Source organism: Lepus europaeus, chromosome 9, assembly GCF_033115175.1.
Source record: "Lepus europaeus isolate LE1 chromosome 9, mLepTim1.pri, whole genome shotgun sequence".
NCBI classification, from domain to species: domain Eukaryota; kingdom Metazoa; phylum Chordata; class Mammalia; order Lagomorpha; family Leporidae; genus Lepus; species Lepus europaeus.
Genome location: NC_084835.1, coordinates 30483816 through 30504812, shown reverse-complemented (window position 1 = coordinate 30504812; position 20997 = coordinate 30483816). Strand labels below are relative to the sequence as shown.

At 44.3% G+C, this 20997-nt stretch overlaps 1 protein-coding gene across 4 annotated transcripts in view; it reads left to right on the top strand.

Moving 5' to 3' along the window:
- The window catches only part of ARHGEF3 (Rho guanine nucleotide exchange factor 3), a 336022-nt gene extending 316732 nt beyond the window's left edge, over window positions 1-19290 (top strand). For 3 of the 4 annotated variants that reach the window (XM_062201117.1, XM_062201118.1, XM_062201119.1), the window contains 4 exons: window positions 3055-3312; window positions 10874-11044; window positions 14747-14933; window positions 17072-19290. In XM_062201117.1, the coding sequence (XP_062057101.1) occupies window positions 3055-3312; window positions 10874-11044; window positions 14747-14933; window positions 17072-17424 (969 nt within the window). In that variant the 3' untranslated portion in view covers window positions 17425-19290. The remainder of the gene's footprint in view (window positions 1-3054; window positions 3313-10873; window positions 11045-14746; window positions 14934-17071) is intronic. The other variant, XM_062201120.1, reaches the window with a different exon arrangement.
- Window positions 19291-20997: the final 1707 nt, after the last annotated feature.

The following is a 20997-nucleotide window of genomic DNA, read 5'->3' as shown; positions in this document are numbered from 1 at the left end:
AAAGCTCACCCGGAGCCTTCTCTAGCCTATGGCTGATTCGCAGAGCTTTTCAGGTCAGGTGTGAATGCCCAGCCGGACCCTGGCTTGATTGCCGCGGCAGCAGGGCAGCAGCATGGCAGAGAGCCAAATGGCCCGTTGGACAGAGAGGTGGTCCAGCTCCTTCAAGTTTACATCCGATGATTACTGCGATTTGTTTTTCTTTGATGAAAGCATCAGGCATGTCCAGGTCTTTTTAAAAGACGAGGAAGTGGAAACGAAATTAAGAGGACCTGAGGCCCTTTTTAATTAACACCGGAAATCTAAATTATAAGCCACAGCACCACATCTGGGCATTGTGTGTAAGTGTGTATACCAGTTATCAGTACTTTCAAATATAAGGTTGAGGGAAGGATTCCTGTAACTCTTTTTAACACAATTACAGGTTTTTTCCCCCATAACATATAAAGAAGGTAGGCATTTCCAAGGTATTAAGGTCAAGTGTGAACCTTTTAAATATTACTTCCTTTTTCTCTTTCTTTAGTTTCAGTCATTGAGAAAATAATTTTAATCAGAGGTATAAAAGAATCAGCCATAATATATAAATTTTCAAGTGCTGCCACATTTTAAGCAATGTTTTCGAATCATTAAATATTACTTAACTCTGTAATCTATTCAACATTAACTTATTCATTTAGAGTGAACTTTTTTTTTTGGAGGCCGGGGAGACAGATCTCTCCTCCACTGGTTTACTCCACAAATGTCTGCAGGGGCTTGGTGCCATGAACCAGGAACTAAATCCAGGTCCCCCACGTGGGTGGGAGGAATCTAAGTACTTGAACCAACACTGCTGCCTCCCAAGGTGCACACGGGCAAGAAGCTGGCATCAACAGTGGAATTGAGACTTGAACTTGGTCTCTCCAGTATGGGATGTTGTTGTTCCAAGTAGCATCTTAATGTCTGTAAAAACTGCCCCTAAAACACAAACTTGAAGCATCTACCAGATAGTAGGCCCAGCTCAGAGTCCAGAGGATACAGAAATGAAAGATTCCCTCTTACCACTTGGATTGAATCCTTCTACAGAGCAGGTGTAGTGGCGAATGCAGCTTCCTAGTCCAAGGGAAAGAAATGCAGCTGTGCCAGTGGCTGCCTTTTATTGCCTCTGGTCACTCTCTAGAGGTTGGTGGGAGCCCTCATGTCAGGAGTGGCAAAGGGACATGGAAAGCCCTTTCCACTGAGTCCATGTCCGACATGGTATTTTCCCAGTGTGACTGCTGGGACCTATCAGGGAAGTTAGCATTTCCCTGGAATGAAGGCACTGGAGTGAAATGTTCCAGAATCTTTAAGCTTAAATTGTGTATTGCATGACATTATGATGCTAACCATTAGGTATACTTAAAAATAGTTTCTGGCCTGTCAGAGCTAAATTTAAAGGATTTTCATAAATGCTTCCTGTGTCTGATTTATTTTTTAAGATTCATTTATTTATTTGAAAGTCAGAGTTACAGAGGGAGGGAGAGTGAGAGGGGAAGAGAGAGATGGACAGACATAAAGAGAGGGGGAGATTAAGAGGAAAAGAGGGAGAGAGATCTTTGATCTGCTGGTTCACTCCTTAAATGGACGCAACAGCCAGAGCTGGACCAGGCCAAAGCCAAGAACCAGGAGCTTCATCTGGGTCCAGGCCATCTTCTGCTGCTCTCCCAGGCACATTAACTGGGAGCTGGATTGGAAGTAGAGCAGCCAGGACATGAACTGGACACAAACCGAAACCCATATGAGATACTGGTATCATAGGAAGTAGCTTTACCCACTATGCCACAACTCTGGCCCCTGATTTAAAAAAAAAAAAAGAAAGAAAGAAAAAAAAGTCATGCTTTTCCTTCAACTTCTTGAGTCTCTTTATAATTAAACCTTAAAATCAGGTCATCTTTTTTTTTAAGATTTATTTTATGTATTTCGAAGAGTTAAAAGGGATGGGGTGGAGGGAGATCTTCCATCCAGTGGTACATTCCCCACGTGGCCACAGCAGCCTATACCAAAGCCAGGAACCTTCAGGAGCTTCATCTGGGACTCACACAAGGGTGCAGGGGCCCATTGCACTTGGGTCATCCTCCACTGTCTTCCCACACACATAAGCAGGGAGGTGGATGGGAAGTGGAGCAGCCAGGATCCAACCCAGTGCCCATATGGGATGCCAGTGCTGCAGGCAGCAGCCCAACTCACTGCTCTACAGGTGTAGCCCCAGAATTAGTTCATCTTAAAACTGATGTGAACGAGGGACTGGCATTGTGGAGCAGTAGGTTAAGCTACCAGTTGTGATTCCAGGATCCCATATGAGCTCCTGTTTGAGTCCCAGTTGCTCCACTTCCTATACAGCTCCCTGCTAATGTGCCTAGGAAAGCAGCAGAAGATGGCCCAAGTACTGGGGCCCTTGTACCCACATGAGAGACCTGGGTGAAATTCCAAGCTCTTGGCTTCAGCCTGGCTCAGCCTTGGTCATTGCAGAATTTGGAGTGTAAACCAGTAGATGGAAGGTCTCTCTTTCTCCCTCTCTGTAATTCTACCTTTCAGATAAATAAAATAAATCTTTTTAATAAAAAAAGACTAATATGAAGGTGTTTACACTAAGTCTCCTACATGACTTTCTTAAAGAATCTTAAATCCTCTGTGTGTGTGTATATATATATATGTATATGTGTATATATATGTATATGTGTATATATATGTGTGTGTGTGTATATGGCTTTTGCCTTACTGGAAACTTTGGGGAGATTACATAAATTGTGAACTATATGCATATATAACAATTCTGGTTCTTTGCTTTCTAGTTCGGGTTGGCAGAAAACACAAGCAAATAGTGGTAGGAGCTGTAGCAACCAAAGTACACACACAGTTAAGACAGCCACTTTGTGAAAGCAAGCCAGAGCCTAAGAAAACTTACCATTGCAGATAGAGGAATGTTGGCCATATCTGGAGACATGTTGGATGCTTGTTCAGTCCCAACAAGGGATGCTAGCGTCTGATTTTGGGGTTTAATTGTTTTGACTTTCCAACCTTCTTTTCATGTTTCCTTCTTAGCTGCCTTGTCTCAGCTCCTATGACAGCTACTGCAGCAATCAAGTAGCCGCCAAAGCTCTCCTGGATCACAAAAAACAAGATCACCGAGTCCAGGATTTCCTGCAGCGATGTTTAGAATCCCCCTTTAGCCGCAAACTAGATCTCTGGAATTTCCTTGATATTCCAAGAAGCCGTCTGGTGAAATACCCTCTGCTTCTTCGAGAAATCCTGAGGCACACACCAAACGATAATCCAGATCAGCAGCACTTGGAAGAAGCTGTAAGTTTATTCCTTCCTTTCTTCCCTTGTAATTACTAGTGCCTTGGGCCCTTAGGTGAATGGAAGGGTCCCTGGGTGCACAGGACTCAGGAATCTTGGGTTCTAGGCCAAGCACTACCAGCAGTCATGTTTTGATTTTGCAAGTCTCTTCGCTTCTCTCTGCCTCTATCTCCTAAACTGCTAAATGCAGAGTTTATATATGAAAGTCACTGTAAGGTGCCTTTGATTCTAGAATTTTTGATTCTGTACAGGTAGTTCATCTGGTGCTACAGTTGCTGGCTGTGAGGGTTAAGCTCTTGTGACATTTTAAATTGAATAACTTTTTTTAGTTAGAATATGGGAGTTGCCTTTTAGTTTAACCCCAAAGCCGATTTATGAAGTTGACATTCATTTAAGATCTAGTTCTCCTTGGCCGCTGCTGTGGCTTGGATGCTTCCCCCAAAAGTCTACACGTTAAAAGTGTGAGTTCCAAATTAATAGGTTAATAGTATTTGGAGACAGGTCTTTCAGAGCTAATTAGGATTCAATGAAGTCAGAAGGGTGGGCCCCCTGGATAATAGCATTAGTGGCTTTATAAAGAGAGGAAGAAATACCCACACCAGCTGACTTGCTCTGTGTTGCCATGTGATGCCCGTGCCATGTTAAGTTCACAAAGTAAGAGAGCCCTCAACAGGTTCTGGGAACATGCCAGTGCCATGCTCTTGAGCTTCCTGGCCTCCAGAATTGTGAGCCAAATAAACTTCTCTTGTCTGTAAATTACTTGATCTTGGGTATTTTGTGCTAGCAACAGCAGATGGACTCAAACAGACCCCGACCTTGGCGGGTTGCCTGGTCACGCCTCCTGCTCACCAGTGGGCTCCTCATTCAGTGCATGTTTCCTGACAGTGGGCTGGGTGATTTGAAAAATACAGATTCTTCCCTGGTCCCAACACAAGACAAGGAGAAATGAGGTCCCTAGTATTAGATTATTGCAAACTGCGAATGTCTTAGAGAGCCTAGTTGTGATCAAGGTCCTCTGCAGGGCAGGGTGGAGCAGCTGGCAGGCCAGAAGGAGGGAGTGGCCTGAGCTAAGGTGCGAAGAAATAGGGCAGGCCAGGCCATCCCTGGGGAACATATGGAGCTGCCTGGGACAGGGCAATTCTCTGAAGAAGCAGCAGGAGATAAGACAGACAATGCCACTTCACATGCAGTATTACCGAGGTTTTAAAGATCAGTTTCAGAAATTGCCTTTGTGTGTCATTTGTTTTTGTTTGCTGTTTTCTAAGTAGCTGGGACTCAGGATTCCAATCCCATCCCTGTCATTACAAGCTGTGTAACCTTGGACATGTTACTGTCTATAGAGCAGGGGACTGGGGAAGAGGGAGTGAGTGCCTGGGCAGCAAGTTGGGGGGATGCTGCTATGACCCAGGTGCGCACTCAGGAAAACCTGTGGGGCCAGAGGCTGACAGACCAATTCAAAGGGCTCACTCCCTGATTTCATCTGGGACAGTGGTAAGAGGAAGATGTGCATAGATAATGTCATCATCAGAAGGGCTGAACCTGCTGAGCAGTCTGTGTCCTCTCAGAGGGAGTTAAAAACAGTAACAACAATAGCAGCTGCTCACACGGAGCACCTCACATTGAGTCATTCAGTTTCATAGCTGTTCTTATTAAGATCACATTAAGATCATTGTCTCCATGAGGTTCAGAAAGGTTCAAAATAGTTTTCCCAGGTCCACAGCCAACAAATGATGGAGCTGATATTCAAACTCTGTTGGTGCAGACTCCAAATCCTGTGCCTTCCTGTTTCTGTGTGTTCCTGAATCCTCATGCAGAAAGCCTGGCCACTTCTTGGAGCCCTCCTTGCCTTTGGAATCACGAAGGCTTTGTGGAGAAGTTGCAGTGACGCAGAGCCAGGCCTGTGCCTCCCCACAGCATAGAGAAGAGTGAGCAGGCTCTCCTAAGTCACGAAGTGTTGAGTGTATCTGACAGGCCCAACCCACACAGACCAGGCCCGCAGTCCAGCACACATGGGGGGATGCAGGCAGTGCGATGGGCCCGTCTCACTTCATCATGTCTGTTTTTATTACTGGGAAGAGTGTGATAGAGGTGCCTCTTCTCCATATTTCATCCCAGCGAGTGTGTGGTCTGCAGGAATGGAAACAACAGGGAGCTGTGGCTACTCTAAACAGTTACTTTTTTTGAAGCACATAAGCCTGTTCTGACTTTTTACAGTAAGCATTCCTTCTTCTTAACATGCAGTATGAAAGAACACAGTCCCGTTTTAGAGAGACAACCAGTGAGCTCAAGTTTGAATTTTAAAATGGATGAGGATATGTTTGCATTACGGAAGGATCTGCCAGGATCCAGTTTCCCTAGTACAGAAAGTGAAAAGCCATTTTCAAAAGCTGAATCTGCACCCAGTTATTCAGGCTGATCTGTGTATTTGAAAATGTCTGCAAAGGAGGTTTTCTGAAAACCTATGGACACAGTTAGACACAGATTTTTTTTTTTTTTTTTTTTTTGGTCTCCTTTTTAAAGTCCTCATAGCATTACCCCACGTGAACGGAATAATTTAGCCTGTACCCTTGGGTGCATTGTGAATGTTTGATAAATATAAAACCCAGAGTACCAGTGGAGCTTGACTTATATGTTCCCTGAATAAATTTCCCCTCTATGAAAAGAGAAAAATCAAAGGGTGCTGAGTAAATTGCTTGCATGCTAAGGGCGTTGATTGCATTCAGTCCTGTGGTTAGATCGAAAGAAAGATCTTGCTTTTATTGCAGTGTATAAACCACCACATCTTGATTAGAATTTCTTGATCGCATTTTGAAGGGTGATAGAAATGTCCCGCAAAAGGGAACTTCTTAAAATAGGGCTTTGGATATTCAGGCATTCCAGAGATCTGGTTGTTTAATGTTTTAAATTCTAAGAATTGTTGGAGCCAGAAAATGATCCTGCAGACCATCCCTTCCCCCTGCCTGCCACTGTTTCCCAACTCCTTTAAATAAAGTCACTCAAATCAATGAGAAGAACAGTCCTGCTTCTGATGCAGAGCAAGGGAGACTGCTGTTCGTGGTTCATGTCAGCACCGAGGAGTAAATGGCACTGTGGCACAAGGGACCAGACAGACAGGGTTCCGATTCCACTCTGAGGATGATGATTCCAGCATGTGTGGTCTTAATCCCTGAAAGCTTACCCAGTATCTCTCATCATCTCCCTTCACCAGTCCCTTCCTCCAGTCTAAACCCCGGCAGGAGATGCAGCAAGTTAATTTAAATGCACAACTACCATGACTATTTGCTTCTGACAACCTGCCATATATATCTGTATTCCTCCCTGAAATCCTGCCAATAAATCTCAAGAATCGATGCAAACAGATTAGACCCTTGTGATGTGCAAATAGATAGAAATACAAAACATTAGGCCGGCGCCGCGGCTCACTAGGCTAATCCTCCGCCTTGCGGCGCCGGCACACTGGGTTCTAGTCCCGGTCGGGGCACCGATCCTGTCCCGGTTGCCCCTCTTCCAGGCCAGCTCTCTGCTGTGGCCAGGGAGTGCAGTGGAGGATGGCCCAAGTCCTTGGGCCCTGCACCCGTGGGAGACCAGGAGAAGCATCTGGCTCCTGCCATCGGATCAGCGCGGTGCGCCGGCCGCAGCGCACCTACCACGGCGGCCATTGGAGGGTGAACCAACGGCAAAAGGAAGACCTTTCTCTCTGTCTCTCTCTCACTGTCCACTCTGCCTGTCAAAAAAAAAAAGAAATACAAAACATTAGCCGGCGCCGTGGCTTAACAGGCTAATCCTCTGCCTTGTGGCGCCGGCACACCGGGTTCTAGTCCCGGTCGGGGCACCGATCCTGTCCCGGTTGCCCCTCTTCCAGGCCAGCTCTCTGCTGTGGCCAGGGAGTGCAGTGGAGGATGGCCCAAGTGCTTGGGCCCTGCACCCCATGGGAGACCAGGAGAAGCACCTGGCTCCTGCCATCGGAACAGCGCAGTGCGCCGGCCGCAGCGCACCTACCGCGGCGGCCATTGGAGGGTGAACCAAAGGCAAAAAGGAAGACCTTTCTCTCTGTCTCCCTCTACTGTCCACTCTGCCTGTCAAAAATCAAAAAAAAAAAAAAATTAAAAAAAAAAAAGAAATACAAAACATTAATTTTGATAAATAAAAACAAGAATGAGTATTTAGCCTGTAGCCGTTAAGATGCCTGCATCCCATTTTAGAGTACCTGGGTTCAAGTGTGAGCCTCACTCCCCATTCCACCCTCCTGCTATTGTGCACCCTGGGAGGCAGCAGTAACAGCTCAAGTAATTGGATTCCTGCCACCCAGCAGGGAGGCCTGGATTGGGTTCCCAGCTCCTGGCTTCAGCGCTTTCTGTCTTGGGCAGTTAAGGTGTGAATCAGCAAATGGGAGCTCTCTTTTCTCTGTGTCCATGTCTGTCTGTCTTTCTCTGCCTCTCAAATAAATGAATCAAAATTTAAAAATAAATAAACACAGATAAAAAGAAACCCAGAGTTGCTATTGTAAATGTACACATGAAATATTGAATGATAACGTTGATTGCTTCTATTGTTCTGTTTCTATTTTTTTCATACACCAAAGAAAGAAGCATTATTTGAAAGTAGTCATAGCTGCCAGAGGAAACGCTGTGTTGTGTTTCAGTTTATTAATCTTCATATGATGTGCCAGCTGCTCAGTTCCTGAGTTAAATGAGGAAATGAACACAGCGTTATGCCTGCAGGGCGTCTTCTTTCTGGTTCCCTGCGTACTTTCAGAGAACTGGCCTAAGTGCTGTTAATTCCAGCTGTCCAAGTATACCTAGTGAGAGCTGATCAAATCAGCCACAGCAGTCAGTGCTGATGTCTTTAAAAGCAAGAAAAAAACATGGACTCTACTACACATTAAAAATATAGTAAGGTAGAGGGATAAGGTAGACACAAAGCAATCGCTCAGACACCTCCCTTGCATTTTAAGCTCTCCAAGGGCAGGTACCATGCCTCCTTTGCTTGAACACTGCCACCTAGTCTCATACCAAACAGGTGCTCAACAAATATAGTGAAATTAATTTCAAGGATGAGTGGTAGCTTTAGTATAGTTTATGAAATTTCATTTTTGTATGGGGCCGGCATTGTGGTGTAGCGGGTAAAGCCACTGCCTGCAGTGCGGGCATCCAATATGGGCGCTGGTTCGAGTCCCAGCTGCTCCACTTCCGATCCAACTCTCTGCTATGGCCTGGGAAAGCAGTAGAGGATGGCTCAAGTCCTTGGGCCCCTGCACCCATGTGGGAGACCCAGAGGAAGCTCCTGGCTCCTGGCTTCAGCCTGGCCCAGCCCTGGCCATTGCAGCCATTTGGAGAGTGAGCCGGTGAATGGAAGATCTCTCTGTTGTGTCTCTCATTCTCTCTGTAACTCTGCCTTTCAAATAAAATAAATAATCTTAAAAAAAAGAAATTTCATTTTTGTTTGTTTTGGAAGTAACAGTCGATAATCCAGTCACCTTTGAAAACCAAGAGGATAAAAAAAGAAAGCTAGAACTCCAAAAGTGTTCTGCTGTTTTTTAAAAAGATTTATTTATTTGAAAGACAGGGTTACAGTGAGTGAAAGAGAGGTTGTTCATCCACTGGTTCACTCCCCAAATGGCCACAACAGCTAGAGCTGGGCTGATCCAAAGCCAGGACCCAGGAGCTTCTTTCAGGTCTCCTGCGCAAGTACAGGGGCCCAAGAACCTGGGCCATCTTCCACTACCTTCCTAGGCCATAGCAGAGAACTGGATCAGAAGTGGAGCAACTGGGACTTGAACTGGCACTCATATGGGATGCTGGCACTGCAGGCCACGGCTTTAACCTGCTGCAGCCATAGTGCCAGCCCAAGTGTTCTGCTGTTTATTATTGGTTTTGTGTTAATAAAGCTCACATTAATTTTATAGGATTTATATTTAATATTAGGTTGACAAAGTAGACATCAAAGGTCAAAAGGCTTCTTTTATGACATTAAAGAACTTATTGTTTTAAAGAATTTTTTAGATCAAATACTGCTACCATAAAATTTGGAAAATAGAGAAAATAACAAATAAGTGAACTTTGAAACTGTCAACAGTGGAGTTACAGAGAGAGAAGGAGAGCCAGAGAGAAGTCTTCCATCTGCTGATTCATTCCCCAAATGGCTGCAATGGCCGAAGCTGAGTTGATCTGAAGCCAGGAGCTAGGAGCTTCTTCCAGGTCTCCCACATGAGTACAGGGACCCAAGCATTGGGTCTTCTTCCTCTGCTTTCCCAGGTGCATTAGCTAAGAGCTAGATTAGTAGTGGAGCAGCCAGGACTCGAACTCGCACTCACATGGGATGCCAGCATCCCAGGCAGCCGCAACACTGGCCCCTTTCCTTGTCCTTTAGAAAACATTTATGTCTTATCACTAAAAAGATATTCAAGCTATTCTTTCTGGAAATACTGTTTGTGCATTAGATTGAATACATGTGGAGAGACCTTCATCCAAAGATCATCCTTTTTTACAACTCTAACGTTGTGTCGTGTTTTTTCTCCTTGGCCTGGTTTTTTATATGCTTACTTTTTTCACACTGAGAGCATGTTTTAAGAAATGTGCAACATGTGATCTCAAAGTACAGAAATGGAATAGTGGTTACCAGAGCCTGGGGAAGGGACGAGGTCAAGGGATAGAGAGAGGCTGGTTAACAGGTCCAGGGGTACAGCTGGTTATTAGGAATGACTTCTAATGTTCTATAGTATGGTTGACAACAATTGAGTGTTTCAAAATAACTAGTAGAGAGGACTTTGAACATTCTCAGCATCAAGAAATGATAAATATCTGTAGTGACATATATGCCAATTACCAAGGTATTATTCACTTTATATACCTGTATTGAAATGTAACATTTTACCCCATAATTAGGTACATTTACTATGTGTCAATTAAAAATAAAATTGTAGGTTCTGGTGTTGTGACACAACAGGTTAGGTCACTGCCAGTGACATCAGCGTCCCATGTGAGCACCTCTTCCAGTCTGCCTACTCTGCTTCTGATCCAGCTCCCTGCTAATGTGCCTGGGAAAGCCACAGAGGATGGCCCGAGTACTTGGGCCCCACCACCCATGTGGGAGACCCAGATAGACTTGTAGGCTCTTAGGCTTCAGTCTGGCCCAGCCACAGCCATTGTAGCCATTTGGAGGAGTGAACTAGAAGATCTGTGTGTGTGTTTGTCTCCTCTTTCTTTGTAACTCCTCCTTTTTAAATAAATAAATCTTAAATAAATTTTTAAAATATTCAATAAAAAAGAAATGAGCAGTATGGAACTCTATAGTCGACTCTGACACAACAACGACTGAACCTTGTATCTTCTCAGATAAAATTGTGCAACAATATTAGTTTTAAATTTAATAAAAATGTTTGTGTGTATAATATGTGTATTTGTATAGATGGGTGGATAAATACAGTGTATTGCTAGCATTTGTTTCTTTTTTCCCTTTTCCCAAGTGTGTCATGGTGACCTCCTAGGCTGAGTCCCTTAGACTTGTTGGTGCGGATGGTTTGCTACTTCCCTCATACTTATTTTTCTCTTTGTTTCCATAGATAAACATCATTCAGGGAATCGTGGCAGAAATCAACATGAAGACTGGGGAATCAGAATGTCGTTATTATAAAGAGCGGCTTCTTTACTTGGAAGAAGGCCAGAAAGACTCCCTGATTGACAGCTCAAGAGTCCTGTGTTGTCATGGGGAACTGAAGAACAACAGGGGCGTGGTAAGGGCTTACCCTCCTCCAGCAGTCTCGTCCTGGCCTCCTGGGAGCATCTTATCGCAAGCAAAAATCGCTTCTCCAGGGCCCTTTATAGCATAGGGAAATGTTTATACTCATATATATGAGTTGTGAGTACATACATACTATGAGGATGTGTGTGTGTGTGTTCTTTTTTTAATTTTGTTAATATCATGGACCAGTATATATTCAAAAATGCTTCTGAAAACTAGTATAGGTTGGTCAGCTTTTTATTTTCTTTAATCACAACCTTCAAAAACAAATACAGGACAGTTAGCATCTCCTACTTTGATTTCAGAAAATAAAGGGCGATTTGAACAGGATCTAAAAGGACTTCATGTCAGAACTAGTTGCTCCTAAGTTGCATGCATTTAGCTTTATGGAAACTCTTCTTTCTCATGGCTGGGTTCCCATCCACAGCCTGGCATTTGAAACCAAATTTTAAAAAAAAATTAATAACCTGTCTTCCTTTGGCTGCATATCTAGCTCTGACCTGTGAATACACCATTTCCTGGCTTTTATTCCTAAGTGGATACTGAAGTTGTTCCTCCTCTGTTATCATAGCAAGCTGAGTAAATCTTCCTTTGGCATCTCCAGCTGTATGTCAGTGTCTTCCAGTTCTACCCAGCACGTTCTTATAGGCTGTGGACTGTGCTTTGTCAGCCCCAGTCCTGCTGTGGGAGCCTGGCACTGAGCAATCAGTGAGTGAATTCTTGCTTAAGAGAATGGATTTGAATTAGATGAGAATTCAAGGTTTGCTCAACTCACCTGGCTGTTTGTATGTATAGCCAGTAGAAATCTCTGTGTGTGTGTGACAGTGTTTATAATTTCTGTGTTGAGAGAGCCATTGGGAAATTTGATTCTATTTCATCTTCAGTCTCTAGCCAGCCCTTAGAATGAAAGCCAAGAGTCCTTTATTAGAGCCTTACTTAGTCAAAGGTCCCTCTTTTGACCTGGACAAGGCAGGCATAGGAATGGTACCTGATTCTCAGGGCAGCTGTGGCTCCCCCAGCTGATGGTGCAGCGAGGGCATCAAGACCTGCCCAGGCTGCTGGGTGAAGGCGTGTGTCTCTCTCACCAGGAGTCATTGATGGCTAAGGCTGTGTTCTGCGTCTTGCTGCTTTTCAGAAAGTGCTGGTGGACTTCTCACATCTGCCACTCAGCCCCTGGCAGGTTCTTTCCAGGGAGCCCTGTGGGGAATCATCAGGAAGCTGCATTGTGTGGACCTGTTCTCACTCTGTGTCAGTCAAGGACTGAGGACTCTGATGAGCCTAGAGTGTTAAAAATAAACTCAGGTCCATACCACAAGCAGATGGAATTTTGAGAACAAAGATTGCAGTTGGAGTGGGGAGTTTGTTGTTTTCTGTCCCAGAAAAGTTGCCAAGGTCATGTGAACAAAGTCCTGAGTTAGAAAAAAAAAAAAACAAACTTACAGTAGTTAAGAGGCTATAAGGAGCTGAAACAACTAGGAGGATTCTCAGCTTTCACGAATGGCAGATTTTTTTAAATATTATTTTTTATTTATTTGAAAGGCAGAATTAGAGAGAGAGAGAGAGAATCATCTATCTGCTGGTTCACTCCCCAAAGGCTGCAGAGGCTGGGGAAGGACAGGCCGAAGCCAAGAGCCTGGAGCTTCTTCTGGGTCTCCCACATGGGTGCAGGGACCCAAGCGGTTGGTCCATCTTCCACTAAAAATCTCTACTTTCAGTACATAAAGCAGTAGCCAACACCTTCTTTCCCTGCCCCAGCAGAAAATTGTTAACACATTCTTTCCACACTACCTACACTCACAGACTTTAATGTGGTTATATTTTGCTTTACTCGTTTTTCAGTCTTTTCAAATAGACACTGTCTCCTGATCTCTCTGTCTCTGTCTCTCTCTCTCTGTTTCTTGATCTATCTCTTTCTGGATCTCTCTCTCAGACTCTCCTTCTCCCTGTTTTTCCCTCATTGTCCCTTCCCTCCAGTCTGTCAGGTTTCCCCCAATAAACCATATCCCTTAAAAAAAAATAGACATTGTACTTTTTTGGTTGAGTATTGTGTGTGTGTGTGTGTTGGAAAGGAGGGAGGAGACCTGTAAGTTTCTTTTCTCCCAAATATAAAATGATCTGATGGTGCTGAATGCGGTTCCCTTGCCTCAATTTAAAATTCTGATCTGAGTTTTCACTTCTCCCTCTGGTCTCCCTTTTGAGACCTTGGGGTAATATTCTGCATGTTTACACCAGAAAACCAGAAACTGGCTGCAAAGTTGAGGATCTTTTCATTTTTGATTCCTAACCACTTCCACACCCTGAGAAGAGTCTCGTGATTAGAATTGAAACAGATTGATCCCAGGTCTACCTAGCTAACTGGCTTTAATGTGATTTGAGACAATTTTTTTTTTAAATTAAAAAAAAAGGCAGTAAGACAGAGAGAGATGGTTCACTCCCTAAATGCCCATAATGGCTCCAGGCCAGAGGTCAAAGCCGGGAGCAGGGAGCCTAATTCTGGTCTCCCATGTGGATGGCAGGAACCTGACTGCTTGAGCCATTACTGCTGCTACCTCCCAGGGTCCCCATTAGCAGGAAGCTGTAGTCAGATACTGGAGCCTGATATTGAACCCAAGAACTCTGATGGGAGATGCAGGCATCTTAACCACTACCCCAAATGCCCACCCCCTATATTTGAGATTTTCTTTATGCCCACAACACTCACTTCAGCTGTCAGCCTTTTATGCACAATGTCTTAGGAGAATCAACGTTTCTGATTTATTTAACCAAGAGAGGAAAATTTTTTTAAGTTTTTATTTATTTATTTGACAGGCAGAGTTATAGGCAGTGAGAGAGAGAGAGAGAGAGACAAAGGTCTTCCTTTCATTGGTTCACTCCCCAAGTGGCCGCAACAGAGCTGCGCCGATCCAAAGCCAGGAGCCAGGCGCTTCCTCCTGGACTCCCATGTGGGTGCATGGGCCCAAGCACCTGGGCCATCCTCCACTGCTTTCCCAGGCCACAGCAAAGAGCTGGACTGGAAGAGGTACAGCCGGGACTAGAACTGATGCCCATGTGGGATGCCAGTGCCGCAGGTGGAGGATTAACCTAGTGTGCCACGGCACCAGCCCCGGAAATTTTTTATTTTACCATCTTTCTTGGCAGCTACAGCAGCATGGTCTGGTTCCCTCAGGAATGAGCCAGCCAAGTTCCCTGTTGGAGTTGGAGCTGATGGTCAGCTCTTTGTCAAAGGAACAATTGCTGAAGGAAAGATGAAGATTAGACTTTGATACGCCAGTCTCATCCTTGATGAACTATTGTTAATTTTCATCCTGTGGAATTAGCCAGGAGAGTGCTTTTTTTCCCTTCATCACTTCCTTCCTTGTATTACAATTTTTCATTTCTTGTGGTGGCTGGAGGCTGTGTATGTCTGCAAAGGTTGTGCACTGCGGTGTGAGTAAGGCTCCAGATATCTGGGTGTGGAATGGCTTTCTCCTGTGGGTTGTTTGGAAAGAGCTCATCTGGGAAAGGCATGGATGTGTCAGATCTGGAAATGCCTCAGACCTGCCCGAGTTCTCGGCTCCTAGAGATAGGTTTGAGCCTAGAAGTCCATAATCTAGGATGAACCTGACGATGAACTCTGCCCAACAGAGGTCCACAAATCAACTACTGATTATTAGGCTGTTGCTCAAGAGAAATCCTGTGCACTCTTCTCTTCTAGAAACTGCATGTTTTTCTGTTCCAAGAAGTGCTTGTGATCACTCGAGCCATCACTCACAATGAACAACTTTGCTACCAGCTGTACCGGCAGCCGATCCCCGTGAAGGACCTCTTGCTGGAAGACCTGCAGGATGGAGAAGTCAGGCTGGGCGGCTCCCTGCGTGGGGCGTTCAGCAACAACGAGAGAAGTACGCATGGGTGGCACGGTCCGGGTTGACCTCTTGAATAGTTTTGGTCTTGATAGTTTAGAAGCAGTGGCTGCTGGGGGAAAAAAGAAGAGCCACAGCCTGAGAGTGCAGTTGCATTCCAAGCTGTGTCTTTACTTACTGATGGTATAGCCTTGTGCATCCTCTGTGAGTCTCAGTTTCTCACTTAGAGAGTATAGGTGCATGCGGATCTCCCTCGTAAGGTTGTTAAAAGGACTAATTAAAATACCATAAGGGAACCTGTCTGCACGTAACTGATGCAACCTAAGCTCCTTTTTCTCTGCCTCTTTCTGTTGGAGAAAAGCATGATTAATACCAGATACTCCCTCTGGGGAGAGTGGTAGCATTAAAGGTAGGTTTTGTAATTGAACTGACAGACTTGGCTCTACAGAGACATACATGAGTGGTCAACTGTGAGGAAAGTTCATCTGTAGCATTGTTCAGGTGGGCCTCTGTAACATGAGACTTAACAAACAAAGGAATTAACCAAGAAAACCTAAGATAGTAATGTCTACCCAGTATCTTCCATGTGTCAAGCACTGTTCTAGGCCTAAGTATTCAGTGGTGAGCCAAGCAATTAAATTCCTTGCCCACTGTGTAGCCTACATTATGATAGATGATAAATAAATTTTCCAGGTGCTATTAAGAAAACCAAAACCCAAATGGGGATAGAAAGGGGTAGCAATGGGAGGTCTGTTTTAGACAAAACGGTGAGGGACGCCTTCTTCAAGAAGGCAATGTGTGTACCTCCTGGGTTAAATAGGCATCCTATTGTCAGAGTAATAAATACGCACTGCCTCTTACTCCTCAGTCCCTCCGCCCTAGTAGCAGTGAACGTGTGCCAGGGCGTTGTGTAAGCACTTAGGTCTATTCCAGGAAACAGCCTTGCGAAGTAGGTTCTCGTTTCTCCCCCATTTTGTGAATAAGGAAACTGAGGCATAAAGGAATGATTCCCTTAACTCCAAAGGAAGAGCTATATTTAAGGGACCAGGATTGTCTTCTAGCCCTCGACAGCTAGTGATGAAATTTTTGGGCTCACTCTGCATTTGTCACTCATCTCTACAGCATCTGCTATGCTGGTCCTGTCTGTTGGGGTTAATGCAGAGGGACTGACAGCAGCTGCTCTATGAACCAAGTGTTGCATAGAACACACAGGGCCCGAAAATACAAGTTAATGTTGTTGCTGTTGTTAGATTAAATAAGATGTATTCCATATTATGCACTACCATTTTTTTCAGTGTGTGTAGCTCCTGTCAAAGTCATTGAAATGTAATTTCATTTAAAAATGAAACCAAGGATAAAACAGCTCTTACATATCTTCTCAATCACTGGATACTACTAAACACAGCAGCACTCTCATGTAGAAGACCATTGGCATAGTTTGGTATTAGAAAGAGCTTCTTAAACTGGAAAAAGCTCTGTCTTATGGTACTTATTGAAATTACAGATTATCAGATCTATCTTACATCTATTGGATCAGAAGGGGAGGGCCCAGGGATTCATTTTTTTTCTTTTATATATTTGGGCAGCTAAAAGACAGAGACAGATAGAGATCTCGTCTGCTTGTTCACTCCCCAAATGCCTGCAGTGTCTTTGGCCTCCATACCAGGAACTCAATTCAGGTCTTCCACATGAGTGGCAGGGACCCAACGGATCGAGCTGTCACCTACTACCTCCCAGGATGTGCACTAGCAGGAAATTTGAATCTGGAGCACAGCCAAGACTCAAACCCAAGCATTCCAATATGGAATGCAGGTGTGTTAATCACTAGACCAAGCACCATTCAAGATCTGTAATTTTAACAAGCTCTGCAGCCAGCTTTGGTAACCAGTCTCCTGGGGTTCTCTGACTCTTGGGTATTCCAAGCTGTGATCCACCTGCTAGTTTGTTCAAGCAGTGAGGGCAGCTCAGAGCTAGATCTGTGTCAACTGCCATTGGTTCATGGTGCTGCAGGGCAGAGGGGAGCCATGCCCATGCTCTGGATCTGTGGAAAACACTTGATAATCAGTTGTATCTGGTGTGGGAACTGGAGTTAGTGTGGCTACATGTGTGATCTTTGACCTGGGTAACCCATCCAGTGACCTTTTTTTTTTTTTTTTCCTATGTATTCTTAATTCTAGTTAAAAACTTCTTCAGGGTGAGTTTCAAAAATGGATCCCAAAGTCAGACCCACTCGCTCCAAGCCAATGACACCTTCAACAAACAGCAGTGGCTCAACTGTATTCGTCAGGCCAAAGAAACAGTTCTGTGTGCTGCTGGACAGGCTGGGGTACTTGACTCCGAGGGATCGTTCCTAAATCCCAACACTGAGAGCAGGGAGCCACAGGGAGAAACGAAACTTGAGCAGATGGACCAGTCAGACACTGAGTCAGACTGTAGTATGGACACAAGTGAAGTCAGCCTTGACTGTGAGCGCATGGAACAGACAGACTCTTCCTGTGGGAACAGCAGGCATGTGGAGAGCAATGTCTGACGGAAGCGTGTGTCCATCCTGGAAGTAGCCCTGTGTCTTACCTGTACAGTATTTGCATTCCACATGTGGAACAGTTTGGAGAAGCACTTTTTAATACTTTTGTGACCATGTTGGCCCAGGCTCCTGTGTCTGTACATGTGTCCCTAGTACTGTAACTGCCCATCACTCTTTCTGTGTAAGCTGGGATCTGTGGCAACCGTTATCCTGTACTGTATTTCAGAAGCATCTGGATGGATGGAGAGGTACTTGAAACAAGTTACTTTCAGTTGTCCTGCTGGATTTTAGAAAGTGGGAAGACAAAGAATCTCTGAACTGCTGTTTCATGCAGAGTGCTTGACAAGTCCTCCCAGCCATGCTTGTCTGGCTCTCCGACGGGTCGCTGAAGGCATGGGATTTAGGGAGCCTTGTGAGCAGGATGTGATGAAGCCGCTCATGGAGCGGATGGCCTTTGAGGGAGAACTGGGAAAAATCAACCTTTGAAGTGAACTGGGCTCAACATTGTTCAACCAGGAAGCAAGAAAACATCTCCGGAGGTTCTGAAGGCTGGGCTATACAAAGGATGAGGCGTGGTCTGAACCTTCCCATTTCATCCAGTGCGCGTTGGGTGCAGTGATCTGCTAGGACATGAAACAGAGGCTGACCTCACAGAGGGCAGCACAAAGGCAGCTGTCAGCTGTGCATCTTCAGCTGCAATGTACATGGCACCAAAAGGTGTCTGTCCTAGTTAGTGGCTTGCCTTAGAGAGCCACTTCTAGCCTAAAACATGACAGTAGGACCCAAAGGGCCTGGGAAAACCTGCCAGGATGATGAGAAGGCTCAGTCTTTGCTTTGTGTCATCTGCCCAGGCTTACTCGGGGTGTAGAATGTGTGTGAAGCCACAGTGAAAAGATTCTGTGAGTGTGTCAGGGATTCTGTCTACACGAACACATGAGAAACATCAAGAATGCAAAGAGCTTCATCAGACCTTCTGTGGAAACCATTAAAAGAGAAAAAGCTTGGGCCAGTGTTTCTTGAGAGAGACGCAGGCCTTGGGATTTCCTCCTCTGCTTTTGGGTCATCATTTTGCCGTCTCTGGTTCTATGCTGTAATCAGAATTCTAATTACATTCTCCAAAGACCAATTTCATGCACTCTGATTAATGAAGATCAGCTAGCCAAACTAGGAACCTCTTTGTCCATCCTTGACTTACAGTGCAGGGCTGTAGACCTTGAAAAAGTTAACTAAAAACCCAGCAAAGCTTCCTGGAAGTGTAAATATTCAGGATGACCCATGCAAAGTTATACCCACACCAGCACTAGTAGTAATGATTCTAAATTATTGCCAAAAAAGTCTTTTTTTTTTTAATATTCTTTCAAGTTTACAGAAAAGAAAGCAGTAAATACAATGTTGTCATTTTATCATGTACATATACCATGTGCATTCAAAGAAGCAGTGTGATGAGATTTATCAATGTAAAAACAAGGTATATTACATTATTATTTTTCAAAAAAATTGTGGTCAATTTTACCCTGTAAAACGTATTTCTGTATTTATAGATTTTAAACATGGTGAATTTTTTCTATTACAAGTTTATTTAAATCTGCTTTGTTTCTCAAGTTGCTGAGTCAGCAAGCAAGTGAAGCCGCTGCAGCTAGAAGCAGGAGAAAGCTGAGAAAAGTCATTTCATGATGGGGAAAAGAGCGAGTCCTTCCGCAGGAGCCGTCAGCCACTTTGGCCAATGTGAAAATGAGAAAAACGAGAAAAGAGGCTTGTCAGGTGTTTAACTATGGGAAGGAAGTCACTGAATGTTTTGATGAAATGAATGTTTTTGTATAACGGCCTTAAACTTTTCTGGAAGCATTTCAAATAAATTACCTTTAAATGTCATCTCCTTGTGTGCTGTGTCCTACAAACATCCGCTCCTACCTGTCCTGGTGTGGTGACAAAAATGTGAGTAACTTTTTGCTTGTGGTTCCCAGGTACACACTTTAGGGTACAGGTGGAAGTAAATGTTTTGATTTGTTTCATCAAAGCTTTTGCACAACTCATATTTCTAAGATCTGTGTTTTCAAGTATTCTCTATTTATTCATTTATCCTTTTTAAAAAAAAAAAGGATTTGTTTATTTATTTGAAAGAGTTACACAGAGAGAGGAGAGGCAAAGAGAGAGGTCTTCATCTGCTGGTTCACTTCCTAATTGGCTGCAACGGCTGGAACTGCACCAATCCGAAGCCAGGAGCCAGGAGCTTCCCCTAGGTCTTGCATGCAGGGGCCCAAGGACTTGGGCCATCTTCCACTGCTTTCCCAGGCCATAGCAGAGAGCTGGATCAGAAGTGGAGCAGCCAGGACTTGAACTGGTGCCCATATGGGATATTGGCAATGCAGGCAGCAACTTTACCTGCTACGCCACTGCGCTGGCCCCATTTATCCATTTTTGATAGCTATCTTGATTCCCACTGTATATGAAGTTAAGTGATAAGTTATAATTGTTACAGAAAAGAAGTACTGAATCTCATTGTAGTCTAGGTGACTTGATGAACTTTAAGGCTAAGTAAGAGAAGATACACTTTGCTTTGGAATTCTGAAATTTCAGTCCTTTTTCTGTTGTTGTTGTTTTAATTAAAATGGTTAGTCTTGGGGCCTGCTTTCTCTGCCTAAAATTAAAATTCTAATCTAATCTCACATCCCAAAATCTCACTATGCCTTCTAAGTTTCAACAGCGGCCAGCATTGTGGTGTAGGAGGTTGACACCACCTACAGTGCCTGCATCTCATATGAGCACCAGTTTGAGTCCTGGCTGCTCCACTTTCAATTCAGCTTAAAGCTTGTGCTCCTGAAAAAGTAGCAGAGGATGGTCCAAGTGCTTGGGCCCCTGCCACCCATGTGGGAAACACAGGTAGAGTTCATGGCTCCTGGCTTCAGCCTGGCCCAGCCTTGGCTGTTGCAGCCATTTGAGTGAGTGAACCAGTGAATAGAAGATATTTTTCTCACTCTCTCCCTCTCCCTCTCCCTCTCCCTCTCCCTCTCCCTATGCTTCTCCCTCTCCCTCTCCACCCTCTCCCCCTATGCCTCTCCCTCTTTCAAATAAATATATGATTTTTTTGTTGTTGTTGAAAGGGCTAAAGACTTTTAAGCTGTTGGTACCCAGTTCTTAGTAGTATGTTGGCCCAATAAAGCTGGTGATTAGTTTTATCTTTTTCCTAAATTGTCATCCTCTTTGACATATGCTGCTAATTCCCAGATTAGGTAAAATATTCAGATAAACAAATGTAAATATAGTTTTTTTTTTTTTTACCCAGAATGCAAAATCACTTCTTACTCTTTTCTCTTCTTCTTCTTCTTCTTCTTCTTCTTCTTCTTCTTCTTCTTCTTCTTCTTCTTCTTCTTCTTCTTCTTTTCTTTTCTTTTCTTTTCTTTTCTTTTCTTTTCTTTTCTTTTTTAAAGATTTATTTATTTGAAAGAGTTACAGAGAGAAGTAGAGAGAGAGAGAGTGGTCTTCCATCTGCTGGTTCACTCACCAAATGGCCGCAACGGCCAGAGCTGCGCCGATCCAAAGCCAGGAGCCTCTTCCGGGTCTCTCATGTGGGTGCAGGGG